At 52.3% G+C, this 15,067-nt stretch overlaps 1 protein-coding gene across 1 annotated transcript; it reads left to right on the plus strand.

Moving 5' to 3' along the window:
- The first annotated feature begins 8,386 nt into the window (after positions 1-8,386).
- Positions 8,387-14,843, plus strand: Rflnb (refilin B). Its single transcript, XM_038328347.1, has 3 exons — positions 8,387-8,722; positions 11,200-11,309; positions 13,710-14,843. The coding sequence occupies exons 1-3, from the start codon at positions 8,513-8,515 to the stop codon at positions 14,038-14,040; spliced, it is 651 nt and encodes a 216-aa protein (XP_038184275.1). The 5' UTR covers positions 8,387-8,512; the 3' UTR covers positions 14,041-14,843.
- Positions 14,844-15,067: the final 224 nt, after the last annotated feature.

Genomic DNA, 15,067 nt, shown 5'->3' on the forward strand with positions numbered 1-15,067 from the left:
AGTGGAAAATATTTGGGGCATCAGTGGCACATAGCTGCAGACAGGAGGGTCAAGGGACACCTTCCACTGCCTGGCAAGATGATCCAGTGGTCACAACTGCTCTTCTAGAGGATGCCCTGAGTTAGCTTTCCAGTACCACTAGTTCCAGAGGGTCTGATGCCCTCTTCTTGCCTTGTTGGGCACCAGGCATGTGAGGTAAGCCTGGTCTACATAGTGAGTTACTGAGATTGTTGTCTTTTTTTTTTTAAGGCACGCCTGGTGCACACTCAAGAGGCAGAGGCAAGTGGATCTCTGAAAGTTTGAGACCAGCCTGGTCTACATAGTGAATTTCAAGAGAGCTACATAGTGAGACCCTGTCTCTAAAAAGAAGAGGAGGAGGATGAAGAAAGGAAAACGTACTTTACATCTAAGGTCATAAATGATGATTTATAATTTATGTTTCAGCCCAGCATCTACTCTATTGCTCTATTGCTATTGCAAGAATCTAGAAATCTTGATTTGAAAATTTGTGAACAAGCCAGGAGGTGGCGATACATCTTTAATCCCAGCACTCAGGAGTCTGAGGCAGGCAGATCTCTGAGTTGGAATTCAGCCTGGTCTACAGACTGAGTTCCAGGACTGCTGGGATAGACCTTGGAGAGAGAGAGAGAGAGAGAGAGAGAGAGAGAGAGAGAGAGAGAGAGAGAGAGAGAGAGAGAGAGAGAGAGAGAGAGAGAGAGAGAGAGAGAGAGAGAGAGAGAGAGAGAGAGAGAGCGCGCGCCACAGTGTGTATGTGAAGGTCAGAACAGCACTCAGTGTTGGTCTCACTTTCCACCTTTGAAACACAGTGTCTCGTGCTGTTCACTTCTGTCTACACCGGGCCAGCTAGCTCTCCAAGGTGCCTGTGAGTCCCGTATCTTTGCCCCTTATCCCCTGACAGGACCACATTGGGACTACAGATGCAGGTGAACACTACTGTGTTGGATTTTTGATTTTTATGTGGGTTCTAAGGGTCTCAACTCAAGTTGTTAAGCTAGTGCAGCAAGCACTTTACCCATCAAGCCATCTCCTCATCCCAAATATATTTTAGTACACACACACACACACACGCACGCACACACACACACACACACACACACACACACACCACGTATTCACACATCATTTGTTTGCTTGATCTTTTTTGAGCTGAGACTCACCTCAAACCCTCAATCTTCCTGCCCCACAGCCTCCTGCCCAGCCTGAGTTGCTGGGGCTGCAGCACGGATACTCTAATTAAACCCAAGTACCAGGGGCTGGAGAGGTGGCTCAGAGGTTAAGAGCACTGGCTGCTCTTCCGCAGGTCCTGAGGGAGGGCCAGGCTGCCCTGAGGCAGACATGGTGCCCATCTCCATCTGTTGATCTCCTGAGGTAACAGCACACATCATCATGCCTGTTTCAAGTCCTAGGAAAGCTGGAAAGTGCACACTCAGGCTTTGGTTATAAAGTCCCGAGGGAATCAATAGCTGGGCACTTGCTACCCCAGTTCCTCCCTCTAGGTGGAAAGTTCTGAATTGGAGCATGAGGGTTCAGTGTATGTTTTTGGTTTGGGGCTTTGGCCAAAGTCCCTCATTTTGCAGAGAAGATACTGAGGTCCTGTTGAAATCAGGCTGGTCTCTAAGGTACCCCATATTGTATAAAACGGTGGTTTTTCAGCCTGTGCCTTGTCTGGAGGAACTCCATTTTGAGAATGGAGGATGACTCTGCATCCAGGTGGACTTGTGACCAGCAGTGGGTATTCAGTACCATCCACCAGCACAGACTGATAAATGGTTTATTTCCAGCAGACAAAGGGCACCACCCTATAAATATATCAGGGTAAATTGGGGCTATAGAAGCATGCGGGAGCCATGCCCAAGGATTCATGGGAAAAGAGCCGCTTCCTCATCTGGGCCACCTCAAGAGGAAGATGCCTAATACTTTCATGGTGAAGGATCCCACTGACCTGTCATCAGGTCACTTCATGTGCATGTCAATCAAGTGACCAGTAGGCACAGAATTCGCCAGCACCTCTGACTCCCAGCCTACTCAATTTTTTATGTGTTTTATTCATCTGTCTGGACCCGCTGTCCATCCACCCTCTTGTTTGGTCCCGCCCTTTCACCTGTGCAGCCAGACTCAACTCCACAGCTCCTCTCAACCCTGTGACTGGGCCCTAACAGACCCATCGTTCCTTCTCTCACTGGCTGCTGTTTCCAAGGACCAGAGCCTAGTATAGCTTCGTTTCCATTTATTTCCAAATTTATTTAAAATCTGTTTTATATTTTATTTCTCCAATTGTTGTGCATGTGTGGGTATGTTCCTACTGTGTGAAGGTCAAAGGATAACTTTCCCGAGTCAGTTTCTTCATCCACCTGTGGTACCTGAGGGATCAAACTCAGGTTACCAGGTCTAGCCTTGGGCACCTTTACCTGCTCATGCAGCTCTCTGGCTCCCGTTTTTTATTCTGAGACAGAAATTTACCAGGATGGCCTTGAACTTTCCACATAGCCCAGGCTGGCCTCCAGTTCCCAATCGTCCTGTCTTAGACTACCCTGCAACTGTAATTACAGATTGTGATTCAGGAGGCAGAGACAGATCTGTGTGGGTGAGTTGGAGGCCAGCCTGGACTACATAGTGAGGTCCAGCCCAGCCAGAGCTCTGTAGTGCGACCCTGTCTCAAAATAAACAAGAAAACAAAACAAACAAACAAAATCCCTGCTACCAGGGCTGGGGAAATGCTTCAGCCTGTAAAACACTCCCCCCCCCCCGGAATAAAATTAGGATCCCAGGTGCCCACACAAAGCCCAGAAGGCATGGAGGTTTGTCTGTAACCCTAACTCTCAGGACAGGGAAGTAAAGGATCTTGGGAGCAAGGTAAATACAAAGAAATCCAGGAAGATATATGACTTACACACACTTTTTTTTTTAAGGGTGTTGCCTGTTTCTTGAATTCGCAAGGTGGTTTTACTGACAGTCCCTTTGATGGTGTGTTCGTACCTACTTCTCCACATCCCGATTGGCCACGGCCATGATGTTTTTTCCGGCATTGTGGGCTAGAGGATGTAATTGCAGCTCTATCTGTAGAAACCCAGGAAGGAGAAGTTCCTCTTTTATTTTCATTGCACAAAACCAAATGTGGCCCAACCTATGCTGCATCTTGCAAGAAAGCCTGCTTAGTCCAAGTTGGTTGTATAAAAGACCCAGGCTCTTGTGCCTGGGGCTTCCTTGGTTCAATCATGAAATCGACGGTCAGGCTTCCTTTCCCTCTTTTTCTTTTTCCTGGGAAAGGGTCTCATAAAGCCCAGCTGGCCAGAGACTTGATCAGCAGCCAACAATGACCTTGAACATCTAATCCGCCTGCTTCCACCTCCCCAGTGCTGGGATAACAGGCACATACGTCCGTGCCCAGTTTTCTGCAGCACAGGGGATCGAATCCAGGGCTTCAAGTCTACCAAGTGAGTCGCATCCCCGCCCCGGGGGTCTTCCTTTCTGCGTGCAGAGTGACGAGGTGACAACAAGTGAAGCAGTTCCTCCTCCGCTTCCTGGCCACCTCTGCTCTTCCTCCACGGCGGCACAGGTCAAACGATCCGAGAGTTGGGGACTTAGACGGCTGCAGTTCTGATGTACAGATGAGGTTTGAAAGCCTGGCTCTCCACGGAAGAGTCCCAGAGTGCTGTTTTTGTTGCTCTGCTTTTGGTTCTTACTCCTGGAGGACTTTGTAACTCCACTCCCGACAGACCTGGCACCCCTTCTAACCTCTGAGGATATGCATATGGGGCACAAACATACAGGAAAAATACTCACATAAAGCAAATAAATCTAAAACTTTAAATTAATACATAAAGCCAAGCATGGTGGTGCATACCTATGATCCCAGCACTTGGCAGCTGGAGGTAGAAGGATCAGGTGTTTGTTTGGTTTAAAGTCATTCTCAGCTACATAAGAATTTTTAAAAAGAGAGAAAAAAATATAACAAAGAAAAGCATGAGATAAGATCTGGGGGGTGTTCGGTGAGGTCTACTGGATTGGAGGTGCCAGGCCATTGAGGATGCCTGATCCCCGAAGACTGAAGTCACAGAAAGTTGTGACACTCTGTGGATACTGGGAATCAAACCCAGGACTTCTGATAGAACAGACAGCGGCTTCGACCCCTCAGCCATCTCTCCAGCCCCAAGCAATTGTCAAATGAGGAGCAGCTGGGTGCACCCGAAGACTCCTCCGTCCTGTCTCAGGCAGTCATACAGCGCTGGATCCTCTGTGGTCTTGAAGCACCTTGGAGACCTTTGAGGTGGCCTTGCCGTGTGGCCCCACAGGCCAGCTGTTTGTCTAAGGGACAGTGACAGCATACCTTGCTATTTGTCAGGCAAGGAACCAAGAGTCTGACCTTCAGTTGCTTAACCAAAGTCCGTTTTCCCAGCTCGCAAGCCCTTGTCCAGTCTGAATGTGCCAAACAGAGCCAGAAGTACAAATGCATTGATGTAGGCCCACAGAGGCTAAGTGCCCTAGCCCTCTGCGAAATCCCATCTGGGTGTAGTTTGCAAAGGCCAGCAGTGGGCCTTTTCAAGTGTAACTAGGGAGCACTTGGGAAAGTCAGCTCTGAGTTTGCAGATGGGAGCATCCAGGTAGGGCCAGGGTTCACCGGGCTTGTGGGGGCTCCCTACACAGGGAACATTTGCCTGATTACATACCAGCCACACTTGGTCTCTGGGTTAATGTTGCCCTCTGGCTTGAGCAAACGTGCATCCAAACTGGTGAGCTCCCAGCCGAGAGGCTGGAAAAGGGGCCTGCTGATCCTTCAGGCCTGTTTAGCTCTGAAATTGCCAAGCAAGCCCCTAGATAGTCCTCTGGCTCTGTGCCACCCTGTGAATTCCAAGGGCTCCTGGTTATCAGCCCATCCCCACCCGCAGTGCCAGAGCCCACACTCGGGTGGGTTGTGTTGGATCACTCACCCTTAGAGCATCTCTTTGTCCTGTGTGCTGGGATTTTACAGGTATGCACCATATAATTCCTGGCTCCTGGCTAAAGCACATCTTTTTCATTCAGCCCTGCTCCCTTAAAAAAAAGGGGGTGGGGGATCGCCTCAAACTGTCTAGGTAGTCAAGGATGGTCATCAATTTGTGAATTCCCAATCCCTGTGTCTCCACCTCCCAATGCTGATATTGCTGGCCTGTGCCACTTACCCTTCCCTTCCTTACTAAATATGGCAGATCCCTTTCAATGTCCTTTGAAAACAAAGGCTTTAATCTTCAGATACTTAAAGAACAAAATTAAATTCTATTTTTGAAAACATTTTGTTGGCATTACTACAAACAAAGGAGGAAGAGATATGACCGGACAGTGAGGCAGATCCTCTACACTGTGGACCAGAGAACAACCCGGAACCCTGGAGGCTGGAGACTGCAAGGTGCCATGGACGTGGGCACGAGCCAGCAGACTAAGCCAGGAGTGGTTTTAATCCACTGGCTGGCTTTTGCTGAAGACAGGCTGTTCCACAGAAATAAGTAGCAGCCATGAGGGGTCCTGCCTTGCCCTTGTCTGACTTAATTCCCAGTTGGGCATCAGTTTACTTTAGTGCAACCCCCCCCCCCAAACATGCAGGATTGGCATCCATTGTCAGGCAGCTTTTGTTCCTGGGCCTTGCTGGGAGAGCTTCAGGCTGGAAGCCAAGCTCTGTGAGGACTCGGTGCCTCTGATCTAGGCCTAGGGTCATGGCCCCTCTCTGAAAGGACAGCTTTGAGCTGAAGCCAGTCTCTATCTGGGCTCTGTGGTCTTTCTGGGCTCTGCTTGTTTTGTCTAACTTACCTCCTGGCTTCTACAGACACCCCAACTACTCCTCAAATAAAAGCCTGTCTCCAAAGCCGGGATAGGATGGCTTAGGGCAGAAGCAGGTACCTTCTCCTCTTCCCTGCTGGCTTTTCTTTAATTTTTAAACAAGGCCTTGTTATGTAGCCCTGACTGACCTGGAATTTCCCCCCAGCTTGAATTAGAAATTTCTGAGCAACATCCTGGGGGAAACATCTGGAATAAGATGTAGGATCATGAATTTGCGTGGTGAGCTCTTTGCAGTCTCCGGTAACTGTACAATTTGAAGCTGGGTCTTTGGTTCATACCATAACCCTAGCACTTCAGTGTGGTAGGCTGAAGCAGGAGAATTGTCTAGAATTTCAGGCCAACCTGTAAGACTTTAACTTAAAAACAAAAGATTTTCAGTCTAAACTCACTACTCAGGCCTCCAGAGACAGAGCCCATTTCCAGGGTCTGAGCTTCAAGGTTCACACCTGGTTACACTGGAAGTCCCCTTCTGGGGGGGGGGGGCTGAGCCAGTGGTTTGGCTCTCTCTCTTTCCAAGAGCATCTCTGCCCCCACCTTATCCCAGCTTTGGAGACAGGGAGGGAGGGAGGGAGGAAGGGAGGAAGGGAGGGAGGGATGCCCTGCTTGGTCTGTGCCTAAAAGAGTTGGGAGCGGTTGTTCTTGGTGGTCAGACAGAACCCACACAGGTTGTAGACCAGCTACTCCCTGTGTCCAGTTTGATGACTGCTTCTCCTGAGGCCCAGAAGCTGCAGTGACATCGTGCACCAGCTGCTGGTGATGATTCTGGTGCCAGTGAGGACGTGGACCAAAAAGAGTGCTCTGGATTCACTTGAACCCTCAAGGCTGGGCGCTTCATCTTCTCTTTCTTACGTTGGCAGCTTTGCTGTCTCCATGGGTCTTCTGACAGAATGTAGATAAGTGTTCAGAGTACAGCTCAGAGGGTGCAATGTGGCTTCTCAAGTTCTAGAGTCAGCAAGTCCCAAAGCAGGCAAACTCCCCACAACAATCAGCACTGAGTTGGAATGTGGTCGTCGGGGCCCAACAAGCTGAGCTTTCTCAGTCTCGTCTTCCAGCTCTTCAGACTTACCATCTCCTTGGAGCCATTGCCACCTTCCTGGTCATCTTTCCCAATGTGACCAGCCCACCTTCCACACCCTTGGAAAGTACGGGGATTCCTCCTCTAATGCTGAGGTGTGCCGATGTTGGGAAAAACAGGAGTAGGGAAGTGTAACAGCACAGAATGTCCTTGCAGTAGGCACTTGTCGGGTACCATACACGGTGGATCTCGTAACCCCCAGGTGCCCTGAACGAATGAACAACGTCCTGATACAGCCCGCTCCAGAAGAATGTATGTATCCTCTGGAGAAGGGATGATGCTGGCTTCCGGTTCAAAGCAAGCTGCCTTTTCCCTACCATGTGACTAGAAGGCAAGGCAAGTCCCTCTGTCTCCTTATCTGAAAATGATGGGAGAGAAAGGAGGACTGAACTGAGCCACTCTAGATCAGGTCGTCAGGACAGATGGGCTTTGTCTTTGCAGAGTTGTGGACAGGCCTGCGAAGGTGGGCCAGGGGTGTCCTCTGTGGGGTATGTGACACTTGCTCAGAGCTGGCATGGAGTAGGTCTGGCAGAGGTCACGGTTCCAGGATCTCAGAGAGTAGGGAAGTGTGATGACTGTATGTACTGTGTGTACTCGGTGGTGACCGGGATGAGAAAAAAAGCAATGAATTTGGCAGTCCCCCCGCCCTGCCCCCCCAACTAGTTCCCACTGAAGAAGGGTCTTCTCTGTCAACGCTAACAGGAAGGACAGTCTGCTTTGTTGTTGTGTTTTGGTTTTGTCTTGTTTTTAGAAGGGATCCCCTCAGATGGCACGGAAGGAAAGTTTCTGTGAGTGAAAACTTAAAAAAAAAATGCGGCCTCCATAAGGGGATCTTGGGCCCTAAGACAGCCAACCGCTGGGCAGCTTGCTTGCTTGTCTCTCTTGGAAATCCAAGCCTGTGACACCCTTAGAAGGTTCCTGCCTGGCCTGGCCACAGCCTGTTCAGCTAAGCACCCGTCCAGGGAGTGATCAACGCCTCCCGGGAGTCCGGAGGAGTAGGCCGCCTCTCCTCCGGGGCAGACGTGAGAGCCAGAGCCGGCCCTGCTGAGCCAACAGGCGGCCGGAGCCATACGAGGCGCATTAAGTATTAATAATTTCCAGTTGTTTGCTCGTCCCCCCCCCCCCCCCCCCAGGCCTCTGCAGGCTGGGACTCGGCTCTGGTTCTGGGCTGCCAGATCTAGAGATATTAGCACCTTCCGGGGTCCGAGGGACAGGGCAAGGATCCCCGCGCACCCCAGAGACAGGGTGGGGGGCTGGACGGTAGCCCGCAGCCTTGCCAGCGAGAGACGCGGTTGCCGATGGGGGTGGGTGCGGAGGGGGCGTCGCAGGAAGATCGGGGCGCAGGGACTCTGGGCGGCGCGCGGCGGGAGCGCAGCGGCCCCTGGTGCACGGCCTCTCGGCGGTCACCACGGCTGGGCCGGCCCCCGGGGCGGGGCGGAAGGCGGGGCTCCGAGCGAGCGCGGCCGCCGGCGACACCCGGACAACGCGCCGGCGGCGGGGCAAGGAGGGCGGCCCGGAGGGCAGCAGCCCTGGCCCGCGTGTGCGGCCCTCTCTCGCACTCCAACACCGAGCTGGCTGTGCCCGGGCCACGCCACACGCGCAGCCATGGTGGGCCGGCTGAGCCTGCAGGATGTCCCCGAGCTCGTGGACACGAAGAAGAAGGGCGACGGCGTCCTGGACAGCCCGGACTCGGGGCTGCCCCCAAGTCCTAGCCCCAGCCACTGGGGGCTCGCGGCGGCGGCGGGCGGCGGTGGGGAACGCGCTCCGGCCCCGGGGACGCTGGAGCCCGACGCGGCGGCGACCCCAGTCATCCCGGTGAGTTGCCTCATGCACAGCCTTCTCCCCGTGCTGGCCCACCCGGAGCCCGCCCCAGGACTCCCCAGCGCTCGCTGTCGGTGCAGCCACCCGCCCGTCGAGACGGCGTGGCCATAGCCGGGAGCCGGGGCGGGAGCGCAGCGAGAGAGCCTGGCCAGCTGGAGCCAGTGGCTGGAAAATTGTCATCGCCTGGGAGGCGCGGGAGCCCCGGGAGAGGCGAGCCGCGGTCTCCTCCCTTCGAGGTGGTGGCCCCCGGGGCTGCCAAACTGCGGCTCGACCACATTCCTGCCGGGGCGGGCTGGGTGGGGCTCCTGAGACACGGACTGGGAACCCGGCCCTCCCCACCCGGGGGCCTACGCCCCGAGGCTTTGCTCCCAAGGCGGCCTCCCTCTGCCGGGACCTGGGAGAGGGGTGTGTTCTGGGCTCCCGGCACAAGGCGGGCCAGCCTTTGGGAGACCTGAGGAGTCACGCCACGAGCCTTCGGTGTGCTGGCGGGCCCCTGTCCTGAATAACTAACTCAGCCAGAGTTCTGATCTCAATGATATCGGAGTCCTCCAGGTAGCCAAGGCTTTGAAAGTTTTAATCCTTTTACTTTCAACTTTTTGTAAGAAAAACTTCAAGTCTCTTTTGCCGTGGGATCTGTGTGTTCAGGTGGTGTTTGCAGGTGGGTCTCAGGAGAGGCCACATCCTGCCTACAGTTGAAACTCATATATGACTTAGGGACGGCTGTTGACGGAACCTCCCGTGGGGTAGCCAGTGCAGTGTTATTCTTAAGGACCACGGTGGGACTTTGGTGGTGTGGGCCCTCTTGACCTATTGACCCTATCTCAGCAAGCGTCAGCACCTCATACTTCATTCCAAGGTGAAATTTGCTTCAGCTTGGCCTTTTGGCCTTTCAGCCTCATCTTACCTGCTCTGACCACAGACCAGACACTCACGGCTGTTTCGGATGTCCCTTCTTCTACCTGACCTGAACCTTGACCCTCACCCTTCCCATCCAAGTCCCGATGGCCTTTCCATGCTTGACTATGTCACCTCCTCTGAGAACTTTCTCAGACGTGTTCCAGAGCCTGTGGCTTGGTATCCATCCTTCTGCGTCTCCTTGTGCATTTCTCTCCTTACTGCTAAGCCACCTCATCTTCCTCCCACACCTAGATACCCAGGGAGTATCTGTCTGGTGGGCAGGAATGAGAGGTGGGGAAAGGGAAGCCAAATGGACCCTGAATGAAAGTTGTCTTGAGAGTGTGGGAGAACAAACTGGGGTGACCACATAACCCTGCAGCTTCTAGGGCTGCCTGGGATGTGCCCCCCTGATGGGGAGACTCTGGCAGCCAGATAGAGGAGCAGGAACCACTGTTTCTGCTCCCACTGTGCCCACACCTTATTACTGACCTTGGCTTGAACTGTATCCGTTCCCCCAACCCTGAGTCACCAAGCTGCATCCTAGCCCTGGAGCAGTACCCCAGGACTCTCCGCCAGTCCTTTTGGCTTTTGCGTCTTGTCCTGGTAACACAGTAAAGATCTCAGCCAACCTTCTAGAAACATTTGCCTTCTTTGTCCTGGGGGTGGGTCAGTCTGCCACCTCCACCCCCTGGCACAGAGGTAGCTCTTGCTCTTCAATTAAGCAAAAATAATGACAGATCTCAGAAAGCCAGAGAGTACAAAGGGTTGTGGAGGTCCCTCTGTGCTGTGTTTATCTCTGCACACAAGCACAGAGGGCTGATTCTAGCGAACTGGGTGACCAGAGACTGTCTGTCACCTGAGCTTCCCTGACGGACTCAAAGACTGTGCTCTGCCCCCGAGCTTTCTGGCTAGTGGAAGCCGATGCAGAGCAAAACCATCCCTGAGTTCCACTGCCACAGACTTGTAGGAGCCACTGTCGTGGATGGCTGCTGCCCAGTCAACCCCAGAAGCAGAGGAGGTAGGGAAGTAGGAGTGGGTTTTTACCTTAAAAAAAGAAATCCGGAAGCTTTTCTTCCTGGCAGAAGTCGTGGCCTTTCTCTAACTATTGCTGAGACAATGACAGTGGGGGCGGGGGGGGGGAGCACTCTGCGTAATTGAGGGGTCTGAAGAGCTTTTTACCGCAGGGCTCTTGTGGTACAGCAGCCTCTGACTCTGGCCTCAGGCCTGATGTGGAGTTCATCTGTCCTGTCAGCTTGCTCTTCCGCACACAAGCCTCCCTCCATGTGCAGCTGGTGACAGGACCTGAGACAACTCCACTGAGCACAGAGCACACTCAGGACGGACCTTGCCACCCCTGAAACATGGAGGGGCAGAGTTGATCTGGGATTTGAACCCCGTCCGTTCTGCCTTGTCTAGTGTACTTCCCATGCCAGTGGCCAGGCCTGTCCTTTGTGGGGCCAGGCTGTAGTCCCCATGTGACCCCTCCCTGGAGGCTCAGAGGCTCAGCCTTCTGTGGAGTGTGTGTTTTGGCCGGTCAGTCGTAGATCTAACCACTCTCTCCTCTCTCCCGGAAGAACCCAGCACCTCTGACCCACTCGCTGGCTGCCGGCTGCTCACCGCGGCTCTGTCCCCTGTCCTTCGGCGAAGGAGTCGAGTTTGATCCCTTACCACCGAAGGAAATAAAGTGAGTGTACTGACCCTGATATTATTTTTCTTAAAATGTTTTTAAAATTCCAGGTCTGATTGCTGTTGTTTTAAGAAGTTAATTATGAAAATGTCCCACAGACTGTCAATAGTTTCACTTGTTTTCTTGCATGATGTCTAGTTAAATATGTAGGCACACCATTTATTTATGCAAGTTAAAGTTTCCAGGTGGGACTTTGCTATGTCGAGTCAGCTGGCTTGGCATTCATTATGTAGGCTAGGTTATCATCCAAGCTTCGGATGATATTTCTGTCTCGACCTCCTGAGGGTCAGGGTTACAGGTGTGACACTTTATAAAAGCGAGACTTCGGGATGAAGTTCTGCCGCATGCTTTATCCATTTCATATACCATGCCTTCGGGTGCCAAAGATTGTATTGAACATCACTTCTTTCCTGTCCCACCTCATCCCCTCTGTGCTGTGACCCTGTCTCTTGTCATGTCACTGGGCAGGTCCTCTGGGAATGGTCTCACCCGGGATGACTGGGGGGCAAAGAGTCCTGGAGAGGTTCCAGCAAAGGGCTGTCTTTTTAGCGAAAGGAATTTTACTTTTGGCGACTGGGGTTTTGTAGCTGGAGTTTCAGCTGCCGGAACACAAAGGGGCCTTTGATGTGGAACAGAGGGAGGTTCATCCGTTTGGAGGTGAGCAGGTTAGCCTTTTATTCCCCGGGAGCTTGTGTTTCTGACAAAACTGGGACTTGACTTCGCGACACTGGCTCCCATCCGCGTCTCGTGACTCCAGGGAGAAGAGACAAAATGCTGGGTCTCACCCACGTGACGCTCGTGGAGATGCTAACATCTGTGAAGCTGCAGTATTAATGTAGCCAAGTTGTCACTGTGATGCTTCCAGAACACACGAACCCCCAGCCGTGAAGGGTGTGTACACCTCCAGTCCCAGCCAGCTCTCAGGAGGCAGAGACAGGAGCGGGGAATTCTAGGCTAGGCTGGCCTACTTAGCAAGACCTTGTCCCCAAACAACAACAACAGCAATAATAATAGTAGTAGTAGTGCTGCTGGTGGTGGTGGTGATGATGGTGGAGGAGGTGGTGAAGGTGGTGGTAGGAAAGCAACAGAGGGATGTAAATGGCGAGTTCGTTTGTGGCCGTCAGGGATGCACTTGGCTTTCATTGACAGGTCCCTGGGTCCCCCAAAGTTGGGAGATTTCCAAACCATAGTTGAGGCCATGGTGTAGCCAAGCTTCTAGAACCAGCACTCGGCAGTTCTGGAATTCTTCCTCTTCTCATTCAAGAGCTGGCTGGTCATGGAGCGGATGGAGAAGCTCTTTACCCCCAGAGAGCAGCTGACTCCGCTTTATTCCATGACTCAGCTCTGCCCAACGACAGAGCCGTTCAGAGAACAGGTCCTCAGGTAATGTCACCGCTCGATGTCTTAGTGAGGTTTCAGTTCACATCATAAAAGGAAGTCAAGGCAAGAACCCCGAGGCAGGGACAATGGAGGAGCACTGCTTACTGGCTCACTCCTCTGAGTTTACTCAGTTTGCTTTCTTACACATCCTGGGACCACCTGCCCAGGGATGGCACTGCCCACAGTGGGCTGCACTCTTCCACATCAACCACCAGTCGTGAAAATGTCCCACCGACTTGCCCTCAGGCTAAACTTCCGGAGGCATTTTCTCGGTCAAGGTTCTTTCTTCTCAGACGACTCTAGCTTGAATCAGGTCATCACATGCCAGCATGCACTTAGGCATAAGAAGGTGCTGTGTCACTGGATGACATAATCTGTGGGATCACTGTCTGTCATACATGTGGCCAGTCATCAATGACCAAAACCAAAACCTCTCTGTGCTGTGTGTGACTTAATTACCCCGGCAGCACTTGGTTGCATGTAGACCCTTTGTCATAAGAGAGGATTCCAGCTGTAGGCAAGTTAAGTCGTTAGGCTGAGGGCTTCAAGCTTATGTAAATGGGAATGGAATTTAGAGCTGTAGCCTGCTGTGGGAAATGGTAAACTTCAGAAGCCTGTGTGCTACATTTAGGCCCCAGCTCAGGCCTGGGCGTTTAGCTCAGGGGTAGAGTTCTTGCTTAGCACTCAAAGCTATGGTTTGTATCCCCAGCCCTGCAAATGCATCAGTCCGTCCATCCGTCCGTCTGTCCATCCATCCATCCATCTACCCACCCAGGTCCATCATTCACGGACACTGAGACCTTCATCTCTTCATCTCTCTTTCCTCTTCCAGGATGTTTGGAAAGATCCATTTAGGTCCTGAGATAGAAGTAGCTGGAGTAACAGGCCTCCCATAAAACACTCCCGTAGACTCTTGCTGCTTCTCCCTGATGCACCCCAGGAGAGATGAGCCATCACACTTGGGATCCCATGCTCCTAGCTCAGGACAGCTTCATGCTGGCTTGTGTCTCCCTACAGGTATACTTCCTCGGTCAAGTACGACTCTGAGAGACACTTCATTGACGATGTGCAGATGCCCCTGGGCCTGGTGGTGGCTTCCTGCAGCCAGACAGTCACCTGTATCCCCAATTGCACTTGGCGAAACTATAAGGCCGAGGTGCGCTTCGAGCCCCGCCACAAGGCCACGCGCTTCCTCAGCACCACCATCGTCTACCCCAAGTACCCCAAGACAGTCTACACTACCACCCTGGACTACAACTGCCACAAGAAGCTGAGGAGGTTTCTGTCCAGCGTGGAGCTCGAGGCCACGGAGTCCCTGGGCAGTGACAGTCTCTCGGATGACTGCTGACTCAAGCTAGCTACTCGGGGTGGGACAGCTCTTCACACACTGCCCTGCCCCAGACCGTCCTGGACAAGCTGGGTGACACTTTGCTCTTGCACGTCACCCCAGCCCCAGGGGAGTCTAACCTGGAGATACCTCTAAGCCTAGCCAGGGGAAGGAGAAAAAAAAAATCACTGCATCTTAAAATAATAGAGAAACTTGGCTTCGTTTAAAATTTTTCGGATAGTTTCTTTTAAAGGAGCAGGTATATATATGTTCTGGTTGGTTGATGCAATTTCCCCAAAGTCCCTATTTGGTGGGAAAACAAAGACAGGCAGAACAGAAGGACGATGCCATCAGGACAGGCTGAGGTGAGCTTGTCCTCCATTTTCTGATGAAGAAAGTGGGAACGTCTCTGGAATAGAAAGAGTGAATTCTAAGACATTTCAGCCATGCATATCTTCATCGCTGAACAAAAGAAGAGGGAGCTGCCTCTGGAGGCCGTGATGCGCAGATGTGCCCAGTCTGGGGAGACTCCCGTGCTGGACCAGTTTTTTGTTTCCACTTCCTTTTTTTTCCTGCTAATCCAAACTCTTAGTATTATCAAAATCTTTTTCATGATATTAGAGGAGAAAAACAAAAACCACAAAAGGAGATGCCTTTGAAACATAAGCTCTCTGCCCGTTCCGCCGTCGTTGGATTGGGTAAACAGCTGGCCCGGTCTGGGGCATTACCCTCCGTCTGGTTCTCAAAGGTTGGTTCCAGGCGCGGGCTCTGGTGCAGCCCTAGCATGGTTGGCATCTGGTTAACATCTCCCTAGACTTGTGTAATTCTGCTCATAGGTATTTTGGGGTTTTGAAATACTTTCCTTTTTTTTTTTTTTTTCATAAGGCAAAAATGCAGCAGAGGGCTCTTTTTGAGAGGAATGGCCTTTTGAAAGAATGCTTTGGAAAAAACGCAGTTGGAAGTGCATGAAAAGGGACCCTGCTGTGGGCCGCCATGCCTAAGAGCAGCTGCGGTAGGAGGAGGGAGACGCGGATGTGACTGGGGTCAT

This window comes from Arvicola amphibius, chromosome 4, assembly GCF_903992535.2.
Source record: "Arvicola amphibius chromosome 4, mArvAmp1.2, whole genome shotgun sequence".
NCBI classification, from domain to species: Eukaryota; Metazoa; Chordata; class Mammalia; order Rodentia; family Cricetidae; genus Arvicola; species Arvicola amphibius.

Excerpts from the sequence above, each read along its gene's own strand:
- Rflnb (XM_038328347.1), top strand. The coding sequence starts at position 8,513 with ATGGTGGGCCGGCTGAGCCTGCAGGATGTCCCCGAGCTCGTGGACACG. Across the intron at positions 8,723-11,199 it reads CGGCGACCCCAGTCATCCCG|AACCCAGCACCTCTGACCCA; the intron begins GTGAGTTGCCTC and ends CTCTCCCGGAAG. Across the intron at positions 11,310-13,709 it reads TTACCACCGAAGGAAATAAA|GTATACTTCCTCGGTCAAGT; the intron begins GTGAGTGTACTG and ends GTCTCCCTACAG.